This window comes from Corvus brachyrhynchos, unplaced genomic scaffold (assembly GCF_000691975.1).
Source record: "Corvus brachyrhynchos isolate BGI_N302 unplaced genomic scaffold, ASM69197v1 scaffold58, whole genome shotgun sequence".
Lineage (NCBI taxonomy): Eukaryota > Metazoa > Chordata > Aves > Passeriformes > Corvidae > Corvus > Corvus brachyrhynchos.
Window position 1 is genome coordinate 1,864,775 of NW_008239539.1, and position 15,152 is coordinate 1,879,926.

The window sequence follows — 15,152 nt, forward strand, 5'->3', positions numbered from 1 at the left end:
GCCACCTGTCCCAGCGCCGGAAACGAGAGAGAGCTTGGAGGGGGAGTTTGCCTATTCTTAAATGTGTATAACAGAGGTGATCACAACTTTAAGTGGCTTAGAGAATTGTCCATATTCAAACTGGCCAGCTGATAGGTTCTATCAGTTCCCAGTGGAAACTGTAAGCACCCCTTAGCAAGGACGTCCCTTCCGGGACTATGCTTGCTAACCTATGACATGTTCTTACCTGCTTTTCTGTCACTTTGCAGTGGGTCCAAAGCTTTTCCAGTACGTCCTAAAGGTTCTCGTGCAGTCAGTGCAGTTACTGTACACATTGCTGAGGATAGAACAGCCATCCTATATTCTTCTTCAGGTATGTTTTATGTTGGGACTAATTTCAATAAAAATAAATAGTGCTACATTACAGGGCATTTTAAGCTGTTTCAGACATTGTTCTAATTATTTCAGAGCTGAACTGGCCTCATCAGTGGTGTAAACCTGTATCCAGGTATTTTTTGGCTCTAAACTTTGTCTATTAACAAGTCATGTTTTCTCTTCCCGTTAATTGTGCTTTCAAACTTCATTGGCATGGGTAGTAGTAAAGATTAAATCTTACTAGTAAAGTTGGTGTGTTTATTGGAGGGGAGTTTTGATCTTGATCCCAGGGTTAAATTTGAAGTACCTGCCAGTGTTCATAGGTGAATACAAAGTCTCTGTTTATGAAGCTCCTTTAAAGTGCTGCAATTTCAATTTGATTTTTTGTTTCTGGTAGCTGCTTTGTGCTTGTCACTTGGTTACAGTCTTATGCTATTTTTGTTTTGGTTTTTGAGCAGAATCCCCCAGGCTTACCCAGTATAGCTGTTGCCTGGGTGGCAGGACTGTTCTGGGGGAGCAAACTCATCATTGATTGGCACAACTATGGATACACCATCATGAGCCTGAGTCATGGGAGGAACCACCCGCTAGTCCTGGTTGCAAAATGGTTTGTACAGTCATTTCTGCTCTTTATAAAGCACATGCCTTGGTGGAATGCAGAATGGAAACCAGTGGGGAGAATATAATTGGCACAGGGAGGGATTTCTGGGCTTTGCTGTGTAAAACTGGTTTCTTTTCTGCAGCTGCTTTTGTTGAACACGTGGGAGGGGGGTTGCAGGAAGTAGGCAGGTTGCTTTTATGTGCATATGCAAATGTTGATCTTGTTACTGCAATTTCTTTATATGTGCTGGGTTTTTTTGTTATTCTCTAATGCTGCTTTATACTCCAGCTCTTCTTTGAACAGCTCCTTGCTGAATATAATTGGTTATGTGTAGTTAAAGGCTTTAAAGGCTTTGGAGAGTAGGAGTTCATCAAAAATTGGCAATCAGATTTCAGTTCTGGGGGCAGTTGGGTTTCTTTGGGTGTTGTTTGGCTTTTATCAAGCATGGGCACTGGGGACAGTTGCTGCAATTGCCTGCCTGTGGTTTCTGACTGACATTTAATTTCTGTCAGGTATGAAAAGCTTTTTGGGCGCTTGTCGGACTATAACCTGTGTGTCACTGATGCCATGAAAAAAGATCTCTGGGTGAATTTCAAGATCAAGTAAGTCACAGATCTCAGACAATTCAGTGTGTGTGTGCTGAGTAAATGAAAGAACAGATCCCTGAGGATTCAGGATTCAGAGTAATGACAAAAGCAGCTCTCCTGAGCCCATCCATCACCGATGAAACACATCAGCTCAGTTTTGTGATGAGCCAGTGGAGTGTGAGCATTCAGGAATCTTCATTATCCTTCTAAACTAACACCCCATTGACTGGGGTGCCAACCCAGGAGCCGTGGAAGTTTGCTGCAGGCTGCCCGTGGAGTCAGAATGGGACAGATATCACTGGGATTTGAACAATTAGTCTGGCCTGCCAGCTTGTCTTTTCCAGTCAGAGGGCTTCATGATCAGAGTTGCTCAGGGCCAGTTATGGAGTAAGTTTGAAAATCAGGACAGTGATGTCTGCAGTTTTTACAGGTGCAGTTCACCCCTAGAATATGCACACAAGAAAGGGGTTCTTTGTTACTCATGTCCACCTTGCTGTGTTCCAGCAAACTTCAGGAGTAAGGGAAGTTGTAAGAGTCAAAAAATGAATTACTTTGCTGTATTGATTTAGTTAATTTCTTTCTGATTACACTGCTGCAGCCTGCCACTGTACCGTGTGCATGTTGTTACATCTGTATCTTATTTAAGCCACACATTTATTTCCTTGCAGGGCTGTAACTTTGTATGACAAACCAGCATCTTATTTTAAGGAAACACCACTAGACCTCCAACACAATTTGTACATGAAACTTGCCAAGGACTATGAGCCTTTCAAACCACGGTATGTGCAAGAGCAGCTGCCCTTACAGTCCTAAACCAAGGGACATGGAGTTGTGGCACTTAAGTGACCAGAAATACTTGTGGGGGAGAGGGTCACAAGTTCTGACCCCCAGCAGGCACAGGGGGCTTTGAGTTGCCTTAATTGTCACTAGGACAGGCCAGAAAAAGTGAAATGATTGAACTGTGGTGACACAAGAAGTAGAAGTGTTTTGTTTTTAAAGAAGTTGGCATAAGCAGCGAGGCAATCTGTGATGGGTATCTAGGGTGGAGCTCTGCAGCTGTCTGCTTCCCACTGACCCACACTGCAGTGGTTGGATGTTTCCTTAATAGCATCCCTTCCTTAATTCCTGTGGAGAGCCTTCAGGATCTTGGTCCAAGGGTTAAACACTCCTCTCTGGCTGTGTGCAGGATCTCACCTGTAAGAGATGTACCAGGGAGTTAACTTCACCAAATTAATGCTTGAAAATGAAGTGAAATCTGTAGTGTGTGGTGGGGGTTTTTTGGAAATGCCCAGCTCAGAATGTGTAGGTTCTGAGTTCAATTGAATAAATGTGCTGTTGGCCTCCATGCTGTGCTAAGTGTGAGACAGACTGTGGAAAGGGAGGCTGACTCTGCTCAACTTGTGAAGGAAAACATTTGGTTGGAAAGTGGAATTGTGCCTGTAGCAGCAGGAAAGAGGGAAAAATGGCCTGCCCTGTCCTGGTATTTCTGTATTGTAATGACTGTTCCTAGACAAGTTGAGCAGCAAATCTGAAGCCAAGTGTCTGGGAATTCATGCCAGTTAAGCAGAGTGTTCCCTGCTGTTGCTGGCTGTGGATGTAGCTCATCCTCAGGAAGTTGTGTTTCCATAGTACAGAGCTGTCAATCCCAGTGCCGAGGGATCGGCCTTCACCGAGAGGGATGGGAAAAGTGGGAATGTGGTGAAGACCAGGGGCCGGCCAGCCCTTCTCATCAGCAGCACCAGCTGGACAGGTTGGGAATCAGTTTTATTTTTCATATAAAATAGGACTGTTGGTACTTTCTCACACTTGAAGTTGTGTTTTTCCTTTGTTTTCCTGGAAGGATTTGAAGACAAGGTGTGTATGATACAAATGCTACAAATGATTTTTTAGAAGTTACATTTTAATTATAGAGCACAGCTTTAAGAATGATTAAAAGAAGTTTCCTACTTGTTTTTTTTAGCTTTCATTCTATACATACTATCTTGCATGCTAGTGTAAAACAGATTAAGAAACTCAAATATTTACTCCTTACTGAGCACCCTGCTCTACTGGAAGGTGTCTCTGCCCATGGAGGGGGCTGGGATGAAATGAGCTTTAAGGTCCCATCAAACCCAAACTAATTTGTGATTCCATGGTTTCTGATAATGTTTATTACATAATTATGTACATTTTTTTCCCTCTGTATGAAGAAGGGAACAGAGAGTGGAAACAAATCCATTTCTAGTGACCATGGCCAGGATTGTCTTTATCTTTGAATAATCAGGGCAGTTTTTATATTTAATTCTCAGTCCTAGAAACTAGAAAATTTTAACTTGATGGCTTCAAAGATGTGCAGTTTTTGTAGCTGGTTTGTCTGTCATGTTGCCATCAAGGGAAATGAATAAACACTGTGCGTGGTTATGGACTTTTATTTCTGAAAATAAACTAGGGGATTTTTAATAGTACATTGTAGTAAATAGTAATCTTTAAATACAGACTATATACTTAACTTTTGAGTACATGGTCTGTATTGAAATTGTGTAGGTGAAGATGAGGAAAATCTCAATTGTTATTTAAAGACAAAAATTAAATATTATAGAAATATGAATGTCACTAATAAAGCCTTCTCTTTCAGAGGATGAAGACTTCTCAGTCCTTTTGAGAGCTTTAGAAGGTAGGTATGAAGGAATTGATCTCACTTTTTCAGAGAGGTCTTCTGGACACTTAAGAAGGGTTTTGCTAAAGAGCAGTGCTTCTATATTCAGATGAAAATGCAGTTGTATTTGATTAGTTAGCAGTAATTTCAGATTAGTAATTGAAATACAGCAGTGCAACATCTGAATTCAATTAGAGGAGATGTCAGGGAGAATTTAATCTCTAAGTGGCTCCTAAACTGCAGTTTTATTTTCTGAGCTATTAGACCTACTCTCCACAGGCATCTGCTAATAGGAAGGGAGGGAATACTTTGTCTTATCTTGTAGACTTTGCAGCTGCAATTCTAAATTGATCTACTGAAGCAACTGATTGGGGAGCAGTTGCAGAAATGCTTTATGCATAGTGCATAAACAGCCTGATTTATTTCTGTAGAAGTCTGTAACTGTTAACATTGCTGAATTTACTGCTGTGTTACAGATACATGCTTGTAAGGAGATTGCTTGTAGTGGGAAGCTCAGTAATTAAAGCACTGTCAGCACTCTTAAACCAAGCACCCTCATGTTTGTCAGCTCTGACCAGTGTTTTACCTTCTCCAGATTATGAGAGGTTTATCAAGGAGGGAGCCAAGCTTCCAGCTTTAGTGTGTGTGATAACAGGTAAGAATATTTGTGTTACAATTCTTTCGGTGCTAACAGAAGGTTTCATTGTCACTTTTGTTCTGTGCTGACTCTTTTGTTGCTGGTGGGGAGAGAGGAGGGACTCTCTCCTTTGTGTCTGGTTATAAGAACAGTGATTAATAGCTGAATTATTGCACCATCTACTAATGGCACATCTTTAAAAAGCCTCCCTGTCTGCTCCAGCTCTGCATGAAAAACAATTTAAAGTCAATGTTGAGATGATGCTGCAAAAGCAATGTCAGAGGAAGCAGCCTCAAGCTGTGCCAGGGGAGATTTAGATTGGACATTGGGAGAATTCCTTCATGGAAAGGGTGGTCACGGGCACAGCTGCCCAGGGCAGTGGTGGAATCCCCATCCCTGGGGCAATTTAAAGCCATGTGGATGTGGCACTTGGGGCATGGGTCAGTGCTGGCCTTGGCAGTGCTGGGGAGCAGCTGGACTTGATCTGAGAGGGCTTTGCCAACCTTAAAAACTCCACAATTCTACATTGACGGAAAACTCATTGTATTACTGAGTAAGAGAAGTCCAGGTGCACATTGCTTTCAAGGGAACTTAGATTTTTCATGTCTTTTTATGGATACCACAAGTGTTGTATCCTGTTTGTGCACCTGATCCAACAGGAGCTTGTATTTCACAGACCTCAATGTTTTCAGTCATCTTGATAAAACAGTTTCTTCTGTTTTAAACAGGCAAAGGACCTCTGAAAGATTACTACAATGGACTGATCCAAAAACTGCACTTTAAGCATATCCAGATCTGTACACCATGGCTGGAAGCTGAGGATTACCCTCTTCTGCTTGGTAAACAGTGGGTGATGGAATAGGCTAGAGGATGTGTGGGAAACAACTTGGCACAGTGGCAGGGGGCTGATGCAGACTGCGCACAGAAGCTGGGAGAATATAGTCAGGAATGTTACTGGTTAGTGACAGGATATTCATGGATTTGATTCATTCCAGCAAAGTTGCTAAATTCCTCTGGCTAGCTTTTCCCTGTTTTCCCAAGAAGTAGCTGTGTTGCTGTTTCAGCCTGTTCTTTGCACTCTTTGTTTCTTCCAACTGTGCTGAAATACAGGTGTCTGTGCATGTTCTACTTTAATTTCAGGGTCACTCCAGTAAATGAAATGAAAAAGTTGTTGGCTGAGCAACCAAAAGCAGCTGAAATTCTAAATTAACGTGTCATTGGAATGTTATTCCCTCAGCATCTTCATTGTAACAGCATGAAGTGGGAGTAATAAAGTAATAAAATACATATTCAATGTGATCTTCCTTCTGCAGAGTTAGAGCCTGACAATTTCTGTGGCTGTAAAACACTGTTTATTTGGTCCTTTTCAAGTAATGAACATAATGTCTGTAAAATCACACTGTAATTCCTCTGTTTTGAGCTGACCTCAACTGGGAGAGGTCAATAGTGAGCCATGCAGTGTATCCTGATTGGATTGTGATGGGGTTTTCCTTTACTTACCCATTTTTAGCAGATTAAGAGGCAGAAAGGCTGTTTTAAGATACATAAAACTTCGAAATCCCTTTAATTTAACATGCACTCACTTATCACTTTTCTAAAACATGACTCATGTGAGTCACAAAACATCCTGTGCTTTATTTTTTCCCCTGATGGCTTGAAACTGTGTCAGTCTGCATAGTTGAAGGTTTCACTTGCACCATCCAGAGCAGCACAGAAATAAAGGTTTGCAGGGGGACAGAGGAGCTGCTTTCAGAGAGTTCAGACTCTGCTGTGTTTGTTTTTCAGGCTCAGCAGACCTGGGGGTGTGTCTCCATCAATCCTCCAGTGGTTTGGATTTGCCCATGAAAGTGGTGGATATGTTTGGCTGCTGTTTACCTGTGTGTGCAATACATTTTGAATGGTAAGAGCTTATTCTGTTACAGCTCAAGGGAATCACCTAGAGCAATATTCTTACAAAGCCAAAGTTCAGCAACTACTGCAGGAATTTAATGAGATTCCTGTATTATACCATTTTTAAAATTCAGTAAGATAGAAATCAAGGTTGTTTTAAGTTTAAAAATTAATACTAGTTTCTACAAAATTGGGAGCATTTAATGTGACCACTTGCCTTAAAAAAATCTCTGTATTCCACTGTTTCCATTTATTTAATTTTTAAAAAGGCTTTCTTCTGCATAGACACATCTGTCCAGTGAAAGGCTGAGTGTATGCACAGGCATTCTTGGAATTTATGGTCCTTTGAGAAAACAGTAGCTTTATAAAAGGAGATAAATTCTCTGTGAAGATTTCATGATGGTTCATGGACAGATTTTCCTTGTGGGTTAGTTTTAAAGTAGATGATTGCCCTGGTTTTTAATGGATGTCCAGATGAGTGGCACAAAGACAGAATGAGGGCCCTTTGGTACAGTTGTAGATTTAATTTGACACAGAAAGGAGAAGAAGCCTTTAACTGTTTAAAACTGCCTGTTTAATTCCGTTCTGTCAGGTGTGGAGCTTGTGACATCTGGAACCATAATGATACAGATATCCTGGTTTGGTCTCTTTGGGTGTCACTGTGCAACATTTTAAATAAAACTCACTGCCTTTTGCCTCAGTTTTCCTTCTGTGACTTTTTTTCACAGTTTACACGAGCTGGTGAAACACAATGAGAACGGTCTGATATTCAGGGACTCGAAGGAACTTGCAGAACAACTGAAGGTAAAGGGCTCTGACTGATTTCTTTCCCCCCAGAAATAACCCCAGAGGTGCCACTGTGTGAGCAGCCTTTTCAGATCTGAGCAGCACCTGTGTGTTTTGCATTCTCACAAGGTACTGCTTGGCCTGCTGAGCATTGTTTGCATCACTTCTGTTTCAATGTGAATCTGAAGCTGGCAAAAGCATTTCAGATACTGTCCTTGGTCTCTCTTTGTGGGGCCAGACCCCAGAACTGCAGTTGTAGTTGAGGGTTAACACTGGGGAGGCTGGAATGAGCCTGAAATGGAACATGATGGTTATTTTTCTGTGGTTTTGCTTTTTAAATTACAGATGCTTTTCTTGGAATTCCCTAACCTGGAAGGGAAACTTCACAGCTTCCGAGAGAACCTGCGAGTGTCGCGGCAGCTGCGCTGGGACGAGAGCTGGGACCAGATCGTCCTTCCCTTGCTGGGGAACAAGGAATGACTGGGGGGAAGGAGGCTGTCAAATACATTCCTGCAGCTGCAGAGATTTGGGAGACAGTGAATAAACGCTTTGTATTGTCTGCACTTCCAGTTTCTAACTCTTTCATCTTGGCATGGGGTTCTCACACTCTTCCTTTATAATTTCAGCTTCCTGGGTGAGTAGGAGGTGCTGAAGGTGCTGAGGCTGTTTGTTGTGTGGGAACCTGTGCTGCTTGAAGGTCCCTTTTTGGTGAAGATCCTTGAATACAGATAGAAACTCTTACCAGCTTTACCTCCTGTACAGTCAGCACAGTAGTAGGTGATTTGGGTTATGGGTTTTTCAGCATATGGCAGATGCTTTTCATTTGAGTTGGTTCATTTCAGCTGGTCAACTCGATGGTCTTGGAGGTCTTTTCCAACCTAAATGATTCTGTGATTTACCAGTTAATTGCCCAAGCACTGAATATCCTCCTGTGTGGTTTTATTGAGACAGAACCATTTTGTTTCCAAGTTGTTTTTCCTTCTGACAGTGCATGCAGGAGTGTGGAAGCACAGCACTGGCGTGTGACAGCTTTACTGGGCACTTAGAGGAAAGCAGAGCTTGCAGTGAGTGTTCTCCTTGTACTCTGAAATGAATGTGCCCATTTACCTTGGGAAAGAACATAAAATTGATCTCTTTTTGAACAGATGAACAGAAAAGGGAAAAATAAACCCAAAATATATGAGTAAAGTATGTATAACTTAATCCAAAGGCACTTTGCTTTGTGAGTGCTTGCTCGGGTACAGCCTTCAGCTTTTTATTAAGCTCAGTACCCACATGCAAGCCTAAGGCTTAGAAGATTTTTTTCATCACCTTTTTGGTGATAAAAAAGATGTCAGTCACTGAAGGAGTAAATGTGCTTGGTTTGGACTGTGTTTAGTGCTCCTCAGAGCTCCTGCTTCAGGGTGGGAGGTGAGGACAGTGGGTTCTGCACCAGCAGTTTTAAACTCTGCCTGAGCAACCATTGAATATCTGCTTTTGTCAGAAGGGAAAGGGTGAAAATAAAGAGCTAAGTTGCTTTACTGCAGGAATTTGGCAAAACCTCCAGCTTATTGATGGAAGAATGATCCACAAAGATTTATTTACCAAATATTTTGTGGGTTTTTTTTCCTGTTTTCAGTCAAAATCCTCTCTGGGGGTTTGGCCATTCCTGTGCTCAGGGAGGTAAATCAGGCACTTCTCTAATTAAACAGTAATGCTAAAAGCTTTAGAGAGGTTTCATCTTCCTATAATAGAACTTTTTAGATCCAAAATGAGCTCTGTACAGAACCTTTGATTTGAATTTTGTGTAAGGGGAGATAAAGGAGCTCCTGTGTGGGCTTTCAGTTTGTGTTTACTCTAGAAATAACACCTTTGAGTTCATCTTTTTGGGGACAGGGAGCCAAAAACCTGGGCTGGGGTTCTTCTTGCATGATCCCAGCAGTTGTGGTCTCCTTTAGCTTGAATAAGAAGATAAGGTATCATCCATTGCTACAGAAGGAGGAGGTTGAAGGTTTTTTTCATTTCCTTTTAAGTAGCTTTTAATAGAGAAAATGAAGTCAAAAGAGGAGCATGAGCAGCACTTTGATTTTTCTGCTTCAGGACCAATGCTGCCCAAGAGGAGAATGATTAATGGATGATGGAAAGTTTCAGAGCAGGTGTTGAGCTCAGTCCTTCCTCCTTGCAGGATACCTGGAGCACTGCTGTGGAGTGTGATTCCTTTTTCACTCCCAGCAGCCACTGTGGAAGTGGCAATCCTTGTGTGACAGAAAGGGACATCAATTCTGAATTGTCACCACTGCAGAGTAAAGATGCACCTGATTTACAGCAGAGTTCTCCTGGACACAACTGCAGGTATTGGTCACTGTTTATTGGGGATTTTTAAGATAACCCAAACTGCAAATATGTACAGACAAGTATAAAAGACCAGAGCAGACAATTAGAGCTGGTTTTAATATCAAAACCCATCGATTATTCTGAACCATTGTTTTGCTCCCTTGTCTGTGGGAGATCCTCATCCTGCAGGTTGCCCCCAACACTTAAAAATCACAACACAGCTGGGAAAAAAACCCCACTTGAATTCTGTTGTCTTCTACAGAGTCCAAGTGTGATTGGGGCTTTTTGGTTTCTGTTGCTTGGGGTTCACTCACTTCCCAGGGGCAGCAGCAGGCTTGGATCCACGCTGGGAATTACAGGAAGGAAGAACTCCACATGTCCACGTGTACAGTTGTATCCTCAGAATCTCTTGTTTCCAGAATTCAGGATAATCTTGTTACAAGGCTGACACAGCTCCTGTTGGTCTCAAAATTCCAGTTCTATTTGCCAAGCTTATATAAATAACTGCAGAATAGTTATATCTGGCTGCACATCATAGAGAAAATTACAGCTGCTGTGGGCTGGAATCATCTGCCACCTGATCCCAACTTTATCTGTGAAGAGAAACACTGGGAATCATATTTATGCTTAATAAAATGAAGAGCAAAAGTTGCATGACCAGTTCTGTAAGAAGAGATCTTTAGCATGCTGTGATCTACAGGCAAATGCTTATGAGTGTTTTTTTAAAATCCCATTAATGCCTCTGCTGAACACTCAATGTCACTTTGTGAATTACCCAGAATTTCACAGAATACCCTGAGTTGAAGGAACCCACAAGGATCATCAGATACAGTTGCTGAACACCAGCTGAGCAGCAAAGAGACTGCAAAAGAGGCTTTAGAAGTGTATATGAAGAAAAACCCCCAAATCCCTATTTTGTTTAATCTCTAGCTGGGGCTTTTAACCCTCAAAGAACAGGTAAGATAAGATAAAGGGTTCAGGCTGCATCTCAGGTGTTATCACTGTGACAGTGCAGCACAGATGGCTCCCTCCTTTAAGCTTAAACCTTTTTTTACTTTCCTATTGGCACCAGATTTACAAATCATCCCTCACAGATGTGAGCTGTGATAGCCAGGATCTACCTAAAGGTGAATTCCAAGCTCCTGCTCAGATCCACGTGGAAAAGCTACTGCTCTTAAATGCAGCTCTAGGATAAGATCCTGCTCTTGGACAATGCTCCTCACCAACAAATGCTCCTGCTCCTCTCTACCACAGAACAGGTAATGGCCAAAGAGGCAAAAAGGCAAAACTACTGAACACTGGATGGAACAGGTACCCACCCAGCTCAGCCTGGAAGAGCTGATACGTGGCTGGATATCGGATTGTGAAGGCAATGAACACCTCAGGAGCTTTTGTGTCTGCCCTGGAGGTGGAGAGTTTCTGTAGCATCCCAATGAGGACTAAAATCATCTCAGGATCATACACCACATCTGCAAAAAACCAAAAGAGAAACATACAATATTTATTGAGAATTGAGCAAAAACCAGAATAAAAACTGCAAAGCAGAAATACAACCTTCACAGTGCAGGAGAATATTGATGTTTTATGTGCTATGCCTTCATCACTGAAAATCAGTGCTCCTTTTTGTAAGTGGATTGGCAGATGTTTTATTTAAGCCCATCCTAAGGGACGCAGCAGAACCACTGAGTGTTGGTGCTCCCTGTTCCCACTGCCCTTGGCAAAACAAACCTGCCCTGTTAGCAATGAGTGGTTTAGAGGCTGATGCCAAGGACTTGCAGCAGTTCTCATCGGGAGGCATTCCCTGGAGAGCAGAAACGGTGGTGAGAGGTCTGAGGGAGCACCAAGGTGGGGGAATGCTGACACTCAGAGGGGTTGTTTACTACACAGCGGTGTCCAGGTGTGTGTGCCACTGCAGGTACTCGTGCTGCAACGTGACAAGGGCACATCCTGCTGTAATGAGTAACAGCAAAGAGCAGAGAGATGTCAGTCCCCCTCAGCTGTTGCCTTCAGAGTGCAGCTGGGGCTGGGCTGGGCTCTGAGCAGCGTCATTGGCATTAGGTACCCTGCAGTGACCTCATTTTATACAATTCCCAGTCACTGCATCCTGTGATACCTCGGATGACAAAGTCATTTTTCCACTTGGATTCTCAGGTTTTTCTTTGCAAAGCTCCAAATCAGGGTGTAAGACCTACAGCTGAGACATTCTGGTCTCACCAGGTACCACTGCTATCATTCTACTGTCACTACATTTTCCATTATTAGAAATGGAAAACTCCCTCCAAATTTATACACAAAAAAGGTCTGTAGGTAGTTGGGGGTTTTTTATTGTTATTCCTCAAGAGGCTGCCAGGGTTGCTGAGCCCTGCCCATCCCTGCTCCCCCTGAGAGTGTGCAGTACCTGCTGCAATGACAACGTCAGCTCTGAGACCCAGCAGTTGTTTTTCTGTCACTGAGCCCCAGTCAAGCTCAGCAACAATCACTTTTGGGTTTTGGCAGTTCTCTCCTTCCACCTCCTGTCCTTGGGACTCTGTTTGGATGCTCCAGGTCCCGGCAGGCTCCGGGATGAAGCCGTTCAGCCGGATGTTTTCTTCCAGCTGTCTGAGAACACGGGGGTGGCAGTCACTAAATATGAAGGTCCTGGGCTGGCAAGTCTTGCAGATGGCAATTCCAGTGAAACCAATCCCACTCCCTAATTCCAGGACTGTCCTGAAGGGTAACGGAGTAAAAAGTACTATCAGGACTCTGCATTGAGTTGGAAATCAAAACATTCTAAATATAATTAAAGGTAAAATCAGTTCCAGATAATTACAATAATTTTTGAGTGAACCATCCACAACCTAACCTTTGTCCCGAGCAACTGGAGAGTTGGGAATAACTGAGGGTGGAATTGTCAGCACAAAATTAATTAGCTGAAATGCTGATTTCTGTAAGGCACAAAGCATTCCCACCACAGGGATGAGAGATGTTACCCCCTGGCTTTAGCCATCTGCAGCACAGTTGTTTCACCTGAGCTGGCTCTCCAGTTTTCAGTCAGTGGGGAGAAACACACTGAGCAGCACAGTTCCTTCCCCTGTAAGCTTAATTATTATTAAATTATCTTTCCTCAAAAGTCCTTGTTCCTCTTGACTGCTTATAAATAAAGTGGAGATGATGTGATCAGAGCTGCACACTGATCATCTAGTGTAGATAATCCTTGGTGAATCCCAGCGTGGAGTGAAGGTCATTAGTTAAATTACTGAAAACTGAACAGGTGCCCTCACAGAGCAGGTCAGACTGCACAGTGCAAAGGTTTCATTCTAAACCATGTCTTGACAGGTCCTCTCCTGGCTTAAAGTTTGACTGCTGCAGAACAGACAAGAGCAGCAATTGCTCAGCAGCAAAAGGGTGTAATTTCAGTTATTTTGGGTGTACAGTCTGTCATTAAATATTTCTGTTATTAAATTACAGTTGTGTAGCTCACAGTATGAGAGGGCTGGAGCCCCTCTGCTCTGGAGCCAGGCTGGGAGAGCTGGGGGTGTTCACCTGGAGAGGAGAAGGCTCCAGGGACGCCTCAGAGCCCCTTGCAGGGCCTAAAGGGGCTCCAGGAGAGCTGGAGAGGGACTGGGGACAAGGGCTGGAGGGACAGGACACAGGGAATGGCTTCCCAGTGCCAGAGAGCAGGGCTGGATGGGATATTGGGAAGGAATTGTTCCCTGGGAGGGTGGGCAGGCCCTGGCACAGGGTGCCCAGAGCAGCTGGGGCTGCCCCTGGATCCCTGGCAGTGCCCAAGGCCAGGTTGGACATTGGGGCTGGGAGCAGCCTGGGACAGTGGAAGGTGTCCCTGCCCATGGCAGGGGGGGGATGATGTCCCTTCCAACCCAAACCATTCAGTGATCCTACATGAATGACCACATCTTTCCTCACGACTCCAGCCCTGCTGCTGCCATACCTGTCCCTGAACACGCCGGGGTTCTCCAGTGCCCACTGGCCCAGGTGCAGAGCAGCTTCCCACGTGACGAGCCCCGTGGTGCCCCCGGAGATCAGCGCTGTGCTCTCACAGAGGCTCACACAGTCCCCCGTGGGCTGCAGGACACGAGAAGGCAAAGGTGGATCAGCACAGACCATGGGTTTAGAGTTTACAATCAACAGCAGCACCTGAAAAAAGGCAGGAAGCACTCCAGGCTTCAGGGTGGGTGTTTTTAAAGCCAATTATTGCTTAGTTTTTAAAGCCAATTATTGCTTAGTTTGGGTGAGTAAATACGGTTTAGAACAGTGTCAGTGTTTACCAGTAAGTAGTTTTTGTAACAGTGAGTAGATTCTCCTTCTTTTAGAACATCTGCCAGTGCATCATAGAGTTCATCCAGGGGTTCAGCTGCTGTGGATTCGTGCTGTGGGGGGGAGAACAGGGCAGCTCTGGGCATCACATTGTCAGGAATCAGAAAACAGTTGCACTCTAAGCCCCATTTTAATACACTGCATTTACACTGAATGCTGTGGTTGGTTATTACATGAGGTATTTTCAAAGGAAAAAAAGAGAAAAATTAGTGAAAAATAAGCTGAAAAGCAAGAGGTACCTTTTTGATGAGCTCGGTCAGGAAGCACCTCCTGTACTTGGCTGAAGGGGGATATTTCACACACAGAGGGTGAAGAATTGTCTAAAATGAGAACAGCCATGGAAACCAATTACCCAGGGGAAGGTTCAGGAAAGGCACTGAGGGCCAGAGAACGACCATTAATTGGCTCTGGGTGCCATAAAACGCACTGGGATTTAGTCTGTACAAGAGATGCTAAGCCAGAAATTGAAATTGGATGATTTCTGACTGGTTTGTGAGTTTACAGATCTGGAGCCACGAATTTCTTACTTTTTGTGGCAACAAAAATCTCCCTTTTCAAAAGAATAAAGAGGAAAATGGAGTGCAAATAATCCAATTTACTCTCCCTCTTCTTTTGCTCCTCCCTTCTTTCCTTGTTGCTTTGCTGCCTGATCTGTGATCTCCCATCCCCAGGGACAAGTTTAGGCACCACCATTCCCTGTATCCCCGAATATCCAGGGGCGGCTGGGCTGAGTGTGCCATTCAGTGCTCTAGCACGCGGGTCTCAATTTTGATCGAAGAACACCCAAATACCAGGCAGAGAAGGAAATCGGCAGCTCTGCAGGGGCCAAGGAAACACTGCGACGCCGGGTCACCGATCCCTGTATTTGTGAGCAATCCCGGCGGTTTTTGCGACACGCGGGGGTGACTCCGAGCTGTCCCTCACCTTGTGCAGAATATCCGCGAGCAGCGCGGAGTCCGGCGCAGTCCGCAGGCTTTGTTCGAGTTCCTAAAACAGGATAAATAAATAAACAACGCCGCGGTGCCGCTTCCCCCC

General features: G+C 43.8%; 2 protein-coding genes across 3 annotated transcripts in view; one reads left to right on the top strand and one right to left on the bottom strand.

Annotated features, from left to right (window-relative positions):
- ALG1 (ALG1, chitobiosyldiphosphodolichol beta-mannosyltransferase) overlaps window positions 1-8,053 on the top strand; it is an 8,591-nt gene extending 538 nt beyond the window's left edge. The window contains exons 1-13 of one of the 2 annotated variants that reach the window (XM_017741294.1): window positions 121-160; window positions 249-352; window positions 448-487; window positions 813-961; window positions 1,468-1,557; window positions 2,211-2,321; window positions 3,177-3,292; window positions 4,157-4,195; window positions 4,773-4,832; window positions 5,543-5,653; window positions 6,600-6,714; window positions 7,433-7,508; window positions 7,836-8,053. In XM_017741294.1, coding sequence (XP_017596783.1) covers window positions 912-961; window positions 1,468-1,557; window positions 2,211-2,321; window positions 3,177-3,292; window positions 4,157-4,195; window positions 4,773-4,832; window positions 5,543-5,653; window positions 6,600-6,714; window positions 7,433-7,508; window positions 7,836-7,970 — 903 coding nt within the window. In that variant the 5' untranslated portion in view covers window positions 121-160; window positions 249-352; window positions 448-487; window positions 813-911 and the 3' untranslated portion in view covers window positions 7,971-8,053. Of the gene's footprint in view, window positions 1-120; window positions 161-248; window positions 353-447; window positions 488-812; window positions 962-1,467; window positions 1,558-2,210; window positions 2,322-3,176; window positions 3,293-4,156; window positions 4,196-4,772; window positions 4,833-5,542; window positions 5,654-6,599; window positions 6,715-7,432; window positions 7,509-7,835 lie in introns of those variants that run through there. The other variant, XM_017741295.1, reaches the window with a different exon arrangement.
- Window positions 8,054-9,816: 1,763 nt separating this feature from the next.
- EEF2KMT (eukaryotic elongation factor 2 lysine methyltransferase) overlaps window positions 9,817-15,152 on the bottom strand; it is a 6,926-nt gene continuing 1,590 nt past the window's right edge. Inside the window, exons 2-8 of the mRNA XM_017741240.1 lie at window positions 15,042-15,104; window positions 14,357-14,437; window positions 14,069-14,170; window positions 13,732-13,865; window positions 12,202-12,509; window positions 11,123-11,272; window positions 9,817-10,396 (exon numbers count right to left, since the gene is read on the bottom strand). Of these exons, the coding sequence (XP_017596729.1) occupies window positions 10,296-10,396; window positions 11,123-11,272; window positions 12,202-12,509; window positions 13,732-13,865; window positions 14,069-14,170; window positions 14,357-14,437; window positions 15,042-15,104 (939 nt within the window). The 3' untranslated portion in view covers window positions 9,817-10,295. The remainder of the gene's footprint in view (window positions 10,397-11,122; window positions 11,273-12,201; window positions 12,510-13,731; window positions 13,866-14,068; window positions 14,171-14,356; window positions 14,438-15,041; window positions 15,105-15,152) is intronic.